This window comes from Arachis ipaensis, chromosome B02, assembly GCF_000816755.2.
Source record: "Arachis ipaensis cultivar K30076 chromosome B02, Araip1.1, whole genome shotgun sequence".
NCBI lineage: Eukaryota > Viridiplantae > Streptophyta > Magnoliopsida > Fabales > Fabaceae > Arachis > Arachis ipaensis.
The window spans coordinates 79999564-80010563 of NC_029786.2; the positions used below are offsets into that span (position 1 = coordinate 79999564).

The following is an 11000-nucleotide window of genomic DNA, read 5'->3' on the forward strand; positions in this document are numbered from 1 at the left end:
TATATTTTTTTAATAAATTTATGTGTTTTCTTTTCTAGAAGAATGAAGAAAAAGCAAAAAATTATGAAGTTGGAGAAAAATGATGTAGAAGAAGATGGAGAAGAGAAGGAGAAAGAAAAAATGATCGAAGTTGAGTGCCTGCATCAGTAAGGTAAATAGAAAAAGTTTATTGGATTTAATTTCAAAAATAACTTTTTCATCTAGCATTTATATTTTTAAAATTAGATGATAAATTATCATCTCATGTATTATTGTAAAATAGATTTTCTTTACACAATTTTAATACGTGAAATAATCGTATATTTAACTAATCTCACAAATGGTAACAGTTTCGATAAAAATAAATTTTTGAAATATGCATCAAATATATTCTAGAATTATTTGCAAGTATTTCTTAAATTGTATAGTTTCATGAGAATAAAGAAAATAATGTAATACGTTAATAATATAAGTTTTGTGGAACAAATTGAAAACTGCAATATGTCAATTGGTCCAATTATAAGAGTAATAACTAGGAGAATAAAAAATTTTTTGCAAACATGATTAAATTATTTGTTCAATAAATGCATCAAGAATTAGCCAAAATAATGGTTAATGATTGCAGAAAACCAAACATCTTATTATTTATAAGTTGCATTAAAGACTCTCGTTAGTCAAGTTAAATCAAATTGCATAACTTTATTAGTATTTATTTTAAGACTTATTTTATGTTTATGTTTATGTTTATTTTATTTTATTTGTTTTAGGCTCAATTATGATTTGGCCCATTTTTATTTTAGTAAACTTATGAATTAGAATTTTAAACTTAAGAAGTATAAAAATCTCTAAAATCTTGTAGCCATTTTTTTTCTTAAGTTTGATGAGTGAAAATTTTTTTGAATTTCTTTAAAAAACTTAGGTGTGAATAGGAGAAGTATAGTGATTTTCTTTTGTATTAGAAAATAAAATTGAAGTAGAGAAATTCTTTTTTTATTTTATTTTCATCTTATCTTGAGTTTCATTCCGTATTATTTGGTATCTAATTTCATATATTAGATTAATCTTTAGTAGTCCATATTTGTTTATTTATACCCTAACAAAAAGACCAAACAAAAAAATAAAAAACAAAAAAACAAAAACAAAAGCATTCACAGCATGCACAAGAAACAATATATTTTAGTTTTATTCTCAAATTTGTTTTAATTTGTTTCGTTAATTTATTCCTTATAGACACTTTCATATATTTTGGTGTTTTTTTATTTTTTTATTTTTTTTGTGTTTTCACCCCATTTTTGTTGATCCAATTTTTTTATTTTTTTTATTTGATTTCTAAAGTACAACAACCAAAAAATTTTTAATAGTGATAAAAAATAAGAGTGCTGAGTTCAATAAAAGATAAAATTTAATTTTAAAAATATACACAAGTGTCCATTATTGAATGAAATACGTGAGAGTGATTGCGAGGTCTTTGTTATAATATTTTTGCAAGTTCATTGCTATGGCGACCCACTTAGAAGATACTCTAGTTGATATGGAGATGATGCAAGGATCATTCAACACTTGACTAATCGCTTGAATGAATTGGAAGAATGGAGGCAGGAGATGACACAAACATTGTCCAAAAGTACTAAACATGGCACTGTTATGAGTTGACGTTAGGCTCATGAACCTTCTGATGATGACTCTTATGGGGCTACAATACCTCAACATAGAAGATAGGATAGTGATATCAATGACATCAAGATGCAAATACCACCATTTAAAGAGAGGAACAATCTTGAAGTTTACTTAAAATGCGAACATAAGGTGGAGAGAATTTTCGCTTGTCATAATTACTCTGAGGCAAAGAAGGTTTGCTTGGCAGCAGTCATATTTTCTGATTATGCCTTGTTTTGGTGGGATAAACTAGTGAAAACAATATAGTGCAATGATAATTACTCTATAGAAATTTGGGATCATTTGAAGCGCCTCATAAAAAAAAGATTTGTGCCTTCGTACTATTACAGGAAAGTGCATCAGAAGTTACATTGGTTGACTCAAGGCTCCAAGTCCGTTGAAGACTATCATAAGAAAATGGAGATGCTTATGGTCACTGCTAATATAGAAGAGGATACCGAGGCTACTATGACATAGGTGGTTTGAATAGAGAAATTGCTGATGTGGTGGAGTTACATGATTATGTAGAGATAGAGGATTTAGTCAGTATGGAAGATTGTCTCATGCTAATCTAAAGTGGTTCACACAAAATCTCGTAGTGATGACACAATAAAGACTAAGAGTGTTGAATCCAAGGATAAGTTGTTTTTATGCTACAACGAAGAAAGGTAATTCTAACTCTTTTTCTTCTGCTACTTCTAGGCATAGAGATATTAAATGCTTTAAATATCATGGTTTGGGTTATTATGCTAGTGATTGCCCGAACAGGAGGATAATGGTTATTAGAGGGGGTGATATTGTATCTGATTTTGATCAAGGTGATGACTCTGATCACAATAGTATGCCATTTTTGGATGATTGTTCTGATAGTGATATTGAGTATGTAGTCCATGATGAATTTCTTGTGGCTAGATGTGTTTTGAATTTGTAGGTGAAAGAAGATAGTCTATAATAACACCAAAATTTTTTTACACTAAATATTTTTGTGGGTGAAAAAGTGTGTAGTCTGATTATTGATTGAGGGAGTTGGACTAATGTGGCTAGTACACTTGTAACGACCGAGTTTTTAAAAAGACAGAATTTTTTTCCGAAGAAACGGAGTTTTTTTGGAAGTTCAGTAAAGCAAACACCTCCATTGCATCGTCAAACACCTTAATCTGCATTATTACTGCATCATCATCAAGCAAGCACCTCTACTAAGTTAAGCTTACTGATTCAGTTGCGAAAAATCTAGTGTTTGAGCCGCTTCTGCTAGGATTTCAAAATTCTAATTCTCGTAGTTAGTCTCAGTTTAACGAGTCAGACTCGAATCACGAGAGAAAATAAATAATAATAATATAATATTATTATTATTATATTATTATTTGATCTGCTTCTGTTAAAACAAGAGATAAGTTTAGAAATATAATAACCGGACTCAAAGTCTATTGATGCAGGTTAATGTCAGTACATTTTGATGACTTTAGTAATGCTAATATTTTATCATATACCTTGTATTCTCATGTTTATCATGTTAATAGTGTTATTTATACTATTAACTCATATATATGTTTACCTCTAGATATTTTACTACTTGTGTCTTAATACATCTACCTTTAGTAATTATCCGCCTGAGATATTTATAACAAACCTTCTTACTAAGCTACAATTTCTCCTTTCAACAAGTGACACCTAGCAGCTCTTATCTCTCCTCTAGCCGAACTTGATGAACAAGAAAGAAGAGAGAGAAAACTCCATGGTTCATTAATTTTCAAAGCTTGATTTCTTCCTAACCAAAACTCCGATCAAAATTCCGTACCAATTAAAGTGATCCTCTATTTTTCTTCTTCAAAAAAATGTAACTTTTCTTGGATCAAATTCAGGTTAGGTGGCTGCTCAATCCTCTTCTTTGGTTCGGCTATGAGGAATCACACTTGAACTAGTGTTTTCTTGATGTTTCTTCTAAAACTCTTGCTTAGGAGACTTGTGATCCAAGGAATCACCATTTCAGCAAGGTTAAGGTGAGGAAACCTTCCTAATGAGTTGATGATGGTTCGGCCAGTTTGGAGTTTTGAGATTTAAAGTTGTTTTTGATTGAATATTAGGAGAAAAAGTGAGTTAGAAGCTTTCTTGGTGCAGCCAAATTTGGAGCAGCAACTAAAGGTAGGGTTTGACAAAATTAATTTTGATCAATTGTGTTCTTGAGTGATTGTTAGATGATTTATTTGTGCTTAATTTTGGGTGTTTATGTGCTTGAATTTTGTTGAAAATTAGATGAGAATTTGATGAAAAATGAACTTGTAATTTGGTTATTATATTATTACTGCAGGGAAAACCAAAACTCTAGCCCAGTTTTGATGATAAAATTGAGTTGAAATCATGCTGGAAATGTTGTAAAAAAGTGGCTGAAAATTGGAATTGAAAAGTGAAAAAAAATCGGTTACCAAAAAAAATTGAAAAACTAGTTAAAGATCAAGTGAAAATTTGATGAATTTTTGAAGAATCTGAAAAACACTTTGAGTTTCTTGAAGAACAAGAAACCCTTGATGTTTGATTATTCGGGATCAAAGTATAAATATTAAAAAAATTGAGGTTAAAAGTTAATTAATTAAAGAAAGTTTAGGAACTAAAATATAAATATCAAAAGTTAAGGAAGTCAAAGTACATATATTAAAAAGTTTGGGGGTTAAAATACAATTTTCAAAAGTTTATGAATAAAATATTATTAAATATTAAATATTATTATTTTATTAATAATATAATAATGGTAAAAAAAGGCAAATTTTTCTAAAAGTCTTAAAAAGACAACTTTAAGTCCAGAATCTCATAATTCTCTTCATAAAAAAATCTAAGGAATGGTAAGAATATGTTAAAGAGACAAAGATAAAAGAAAAATAAAATATTAAAGAGGTGATAAAAATTAGAGGAAAGAGAAGTAAAATATTAATGGAAAGATAAAAATTTACTAGGAAAGTAAACTAGAAACAACGTAGTTAGTACTTGATTTATGTTTGAGATTTAATAAAGTATGAAGAATTAAATTAATTCAGTATAAACTTAATGAACTTATGCTTAAAACATGTTGATTATTCATACACTTTAAGTAACTTTTAAGCTATAAAGAAATTGGAATAAATTGTAATATAAATGTTAAAAAATAAAAATAAAAGTAAAATAAAAAAGCAAAGAAGAAAAAAGCTCTACAAGAAAAACACCTATTTAGGTACACTTGAAAAGTGTAGCTAAAAGTGAAAAAAAAAAAATAATGCCTTAGATTAAGGTTACGCTTTTTGGGCTATGAAGATGCTTTAGTAGGGGATGTCTATTCGACCGTTGCTTATTCTCAAAGGCTACGCTTTTCTATACTAAAGACTACACTTTTGGCGTTTGGGAATAGGGTGCGCTTTTCAGGTAATGCTGTTCAGGACCAAAGGCTATGCTTTTCATCTTCCATCCTTACCAGAATAGACTATACTTTTCAATACCACTGCATCACTTGTAAACCGTAGCCACATTATATACCATAGTTACCGTAAATAAGTGTAGCCTTAGGTCCCTCATTATTATTATTTTTTTTTTGTATACCATAATTATTGCATATATGTGTAGCCTTAGGTGCTTATTGTTTTTGTTTTTATTTTCTATATATATATTAAACATAATACTTTATATTCAAATAAAATATATAATTAAATTTATTGTGCAATAATATATAAAATAGCAATTCTACCTTCTAGTTTTCAAAAGAATACCAGAATACTTGCCTATTTTAGTTCATTGCTTTAAGTATATATCAAGCATACCTTAATGATAATATACCATCTCTTTGTTTTTGAAAGAGTTCATTTGGAATTGAACCTGATAGGTTGTTGTTCTCCAAGTTTCTGCCAAAACAAACACAACTAAGATGCTTTATCTATTATTATTTAGTATTAACCTACCACAACTAAGATGCTTTATCTATTATTATTTAGTATTAACCTACCACAATGAGATTGACTTACAAGTTTTGTAGTGATTGCAGTTGTGCCAGAAAATAAGGAACATCCCCAGTTAGGTTATTGTTCGATAAATCCCTGAGAGAGCATATCATTCAAATATCACAGTCCAAGAGCAGAAAAATAATTATTTTTCACTACTGGAATAGAGGCACTAATCCACTTTTTTATTAATTAAAGGTGAGTAAAAATAATGAATTTAAAATTAATTAAGACGGTACATACTTTATTTTTTAAATAAAAATGCCTAATTCAAATTTTTGGAATATAACTATTTTTTATGAATGTAAGTTAGATACTCACAATGACTTTAGCATAGTAAGCTTTAAGAGATCAGGAACTATGTGTCCTGTCAATCCACTTGTAGACAAGTTCCTGCATTCATTTCCAAACATAAATGTCATGAACTGATAGTTAATTAATTAATAAGATAAATCACAAAAAATAACTCAAATAATTTTGTCAGACAAAAATACATTTAAATTTTGTTATCGACAAAAATGCCTTCAAATAATTTAAAAAAACGCGACAAAAATGCCAACATTAAATATGTTTCTCAAAAAATACTTTAAAAATTGAATTTTGATGTAGTTTTTTGCAAGTATGATTAAAAAAATAAGATATTTTTATCCTTAAAATTTGGTAATTTTTCGCTAAGTATATATTTTTTGTGATTTTTTATCAACAACTAATAATATTTTTAAAAAATAAAAAAGATAGAGAACTAATTTTTATCCGAATTTTTGTATATAATTTTTAAATAGTTATCTAAATATTTCTATAAAATTTGGGATCAAATGCATAAACGGTTTGTCAATCGTTTACCACTTACTAAAAAAATAATATTCTTTTTAAATATTTTTGCTGTGCTTTTAAATTATTTGAAAGCATTTTGTCGATAATAAAATTTAGATGCATTTTTATTAAAGCTAAAATTATTCGAATGCATTCTTGATAGTTTACCTGATTAATAATCAAACTTCGGTATTAACCCATTATTCTTTAGAGATGATTAACTAATTTTATAAAAATATTTGGGAGATAATAACAAGTTAATCTAAAATAATTTAAATTTTGTTTATTTTATATTTTTAATTATTATTAAAATAATTAGATAATATTAAATAAAATAAATATGTAATCATAAATATTATATATATAAAATTACATATATTAAATAAAATAAAATAAATTTAGATTATTACTTCTTTAATATTGTCGTTAATTCTACAGGTGTATATATGAATTATAAACTTACATCGAAGTGATTCTTGGGATCCCATCGCCATCAAAATTACAATCTAGACCATCCCACTTGTATGCTTCAGGGCCACATGGATCTCCAAGCCAATTTCTAGTCACCCTATAGGCTAGCTTGATGTTTGTGATAGCATCAACTGCCATGGCATTTTAGATATTACTTTATAGTTAATTATGGATTTCCAAGCCTTGCATTAACTTGTAAATATATAATTTATATATAGGTGATTAGATAAGAATGATTAATTGCATACATACCATCATCTTTTTGAGTTTCTAAGAGCATTGATGATGGGTGGAAGGGTAGAGAACTCTGTCCTCAAAAATGATAATCGATATGTCTTGAATCCACTATGAGGTGAAGGAGTGTAACTGGTTTGTGTAGAACGGTATTTAGGAACAAAAGGACCATCAATTGGCTTACCATTGAGGGTGATATTGAATGACCTAGTTTCATTTGCTTTCAGTTTTTGGATCTCATTAAAATGTAGGTAGAAATAAATACGGTCAGTTATAGTATTTGCATCCCACTTAAAATCCAAAGAGGCACTAGAATTTCTTGGTGTGGCAGCAGTGCTCATGACAATTACAGGTGGCATTGATACTGTATTATTTAGATCATCAGTGTTAAGTGAGGTGCTTAATTGTGTCCACTCCTTGTTCGAATAAGGTTCCCATAAACGGTCGTATGGATCATCTTTGTACCTGATTAGTTACCATCAAGATGTAAAAAATGAACCAATAAAATTAAAATTTCAAAAATTCAATTGAGATTCATTAGAATTAAATTAGATATAAAAATAGAATAAATAATAATTTTTAATTATAAAAAATTCAAAAACTTAGTCTTATCTTATTATCTTCAATATTTTTTTCTTTTTTTTTTATCTCTCACACCGTTATGTTAACGGTTACGGACTCGACCCTCGGGTCCCCCACTCGGAACGGCCTCCGAACCCGGATATCCAGGGTTGGCCCATCTTCTTCCTCTAGAAGAACCAAACTGGTCTTCTAGACCTTCTAGTCGACATTTAAATTTAAATATCTTCCTTATCTTAGTCCATGGACATGAAATACAACGGGACCAAGGATCCCCAGAAACACCTAATGGCCTTCGAGGCAAGGATGAACCTGAAAGGAGCCGTCGATGCGGTCCGATGCAGGGCCTCTTGACCGGACCCACGATCAAATAGTTCAACGCCCCCCGAACAGCTCCATAGCCAGCTTTCACGATATTTCGAGAAAGTTCATGGCCTAGTTCACGACTAGAATCACCAAAGCTAAACACTCCCATTAACCTGCTCGAAGTCACCCAAAGGCAAGACGAATCTACGAGGAAATACCTTGATAGGTTCAACGACGAGTGTCTAACGGTTGACGGACTTACGGATACGGCCGCAAGTCTCTGTCTGACCAACGACCTCATGAACGAGGACTTCTGGAAACGTCTCACCTCCAAGATGGTCTAGACTATGCACGAAATTCAAAGCGTCACAAGGGAATACATAAATGATGAAGAGGTGAGTCAAGTCGTGGCTGTCAACAAACGACAGCACGGCAACACGGCACTTGGTAACAACCTACCACCGAGAGAAACTCAGAAAGAACACTCCAAGCCGGCAAACACCAACCGACCACCCAGGGTGGAAAAATTCTCAAACTACACCCCCTGCCTACCCCATCACAGAAATCTACCACTAAACAGTGGAGCGAGACATCCTCCCAAAGGCATGACAACTGAAAGAATGGACAGAAGGCAACAAGAGCCTGTACTGCGACTATCACCGAGGATATGGGCATAAAATCCAAGACTGTTTCGACCTGAAGAACGCCCTCAAACAAGCCATTCGAGACGGAAAACTCCCTGAGTTCACCAAATTCATTAGGGAACCAAGATGAACGGAAAAAGATAGATCACCGGAGCGCGAAGGACGTAACCCAAGGACGTTACGACAAACGCCACAGGAGAGTCCAAAAACTAACCCCACCATAATGGTAAATGTCATCACCGGAAAGGACACACAGGAAAAATCAAAATCAACATTGAAAAAGGATCTTAAAATCCTGGCCGTAAGAAACCAAGCTCCAAACACTCCGGTCGTAGAAACGATTACATTCTCCCCCGAGGACTGCTAACACAGCACCTCGACAGAAGATGCCCCATTTGTCATCTCTGCAAAGGTCGGGACTGGACTCGTGAAAAGGATACTGGTCAACACCGGAGCAGATTCCAATATCCTCTTCAGAGGAGCCTTCGACAAGCTTGGCCTCCAAAACGAAAATTTACAAACCCATCGCAATGGGGTAACCAGACTCGGGGACAATTTCCTCAAACCGGACGATTCCATAGTCCTACCGCTCACCATCGGAACTAGGAGCCAGAGGAAGACCATCATCTCCGAGTTCGTGGTCTTCAAGGACTCCACCGCCTACAACATCATCATCGGAAGAAAAACAATCAATGACCTTTCCACCGTCATCTTCATCAAATTCCTCCTCATGATGTTTCAAGCCGATGACGGCACCATCAGAACAATACACGGGGACCGGGAAGTCACGGTAGAATGTGACAATACCAGCCTGGCCCTCCGCAAAAGGTCCTGAGACTTGGCCAGAATATTCCTTGCTGACCTCGGTGAACACCAGGACGGCCAGCCTCGACCAGAACCAGAAGGGGACATGAAAAAACTACAGATAGAGCAAACCAAGGAAGAATATACATTCATCAACAAGAACCTGCTCTATGACCTGAAAGGGGATTTGATAAATCTCTTGAAGCAGAACAGGGACATGTTTGCATTTACCTTGGCCGACATGCCAATCATAGATCCCAGCCTAATGTCCCACCGCTTGGCCGTAGATCCAAAGGCCAAGCCTGTGACCCAAAGACGAAGGAAAATATCACCAAACCGAGCAGCTGAGATAAAAAAACAAGTCAAAGCCCTGCTCGAAGCGGGCTTCATCCGAGAACTACCTTACGTGACATGGCTAGCCAACGTCGTATTAGTCAAGAAAGCAAACGAAAAGTGGGGAATATGCGTCGATTACACGGACTTGAATAAAGCATGTCCCAAAGACGCCTTTCTCCTTCCAAACATTGACAGACTCGTTGATGCCGCGTCAGGGCACTAGTACCTTAGCTTCATGGACGCCTACTCGGGGTATAACCAAATACCTATGTATCGGCTCAACGAGGACAAGACGGCCTTTGTGACTCCCAACGGCACGTACTGCTACACAGTCATGCCATTTGGACTGAAAAACGCAGGAGCTACCTACCAGAGGCTTGTCACCAAGATCTTCCAAGACCTTTCCAGAACCAAGTTGGAGGTTACATCGATGACATGCTCGCCAAAACCTAAACCGGCGAAGAGCTCATCGGCGATCTTGAACTCGTGATGAATACCCTAAGGAAACACCAAATGCGCCTCAACCCAACGAAGTGCGCGTTCAAAATGGAAGCCGAAAATTCCTGGGCTTCATGATCACCCGATGGGGGGTCGAAGCCCGAAAAATGCAGAGCCATCCTTGAGATTAGGAGCTCGGAAAATCTCAAGGACATCCAAAGACTGACCAGTTGACTGGCCGCCCTCTCCCGATTCCTCTGAGCATCGGCCCATAAGACCATCCCTTTCTTCAAACTCATGAAAAAAGGCATCAACTTTAAGTGGGAAACTAAGTGCGAAGAAGCTTTTCACTACTTCAAAAAAGGTACTAGTAGAGCCCCCATACTCTCCAAACCCAAAACGGGGGAACACTCTACCTTTACCTATCCATAATGGAAGAAACACTAGCCACAGAGCTCGTCTGGGAAGACAAGCATAGAATACAAAAGCCTATCTATTTCATAAGCAAAGTCCTCCAAAGCACGGAGACATGTTATTCTCGGCTGGAAAAGCTTGCCTTCGCACTGCTAATGGCCTCGCGACGTGTAACAGTCCAAACCACCCGCTAGCACGATATTGTCCGCTTTGGCACACAAGGCCTCATGGTTTTGCCTTTGACGATAGGGATGATAGCCGAAGCCCCCCACATTCACTCGTCAAAACGCGTCATGCTAGGGAGAGGTATCCACACCCTTATAAGGCACGCTTCGTTCTCCTCCCCAACCGATGTGGGACCTTACAC

The 11000-nt window shown here is 34.2% G+C and overlaps 1 protein-coding gene across 1 annotated transcript in view; it reads right to left on the reverse strand.

The window, feature by feature from the left end:
• LOC107627446 (putative leucine-rich repeat receptor-like serine/threonine-protein kinase At2g19230) overlaps positions 1-11000 on the reverse strand; it is a 27417-nt gene that overhangs the window by 1527 nt on the left and 14890 nt on the right. The window contains exons 3-7 of the mRNA XM_021116024.1: positions 7131-7577; positions 6871-7009; positions 5916-5987; positions 5619-5690; positions 5418-5498 (exon numbers count right to left, since the gene is read on the reverse strand). Of these exons, the coding sequence (XP_020971683.1) occupies positions 5418-5498; positions 5619-5690; positions 5916-5987; positions 6871-7009; positions 7131-7158 (392 nt within the window). The 5' untranslated portion in view covers positions 7159-7577. The remainder of the gene's footprint in view (positions 1-5417; positions 5499-5618; positions 5691-5915; positions 5988-6870; positions 7010-7130; positions 7578-11000) is intronic.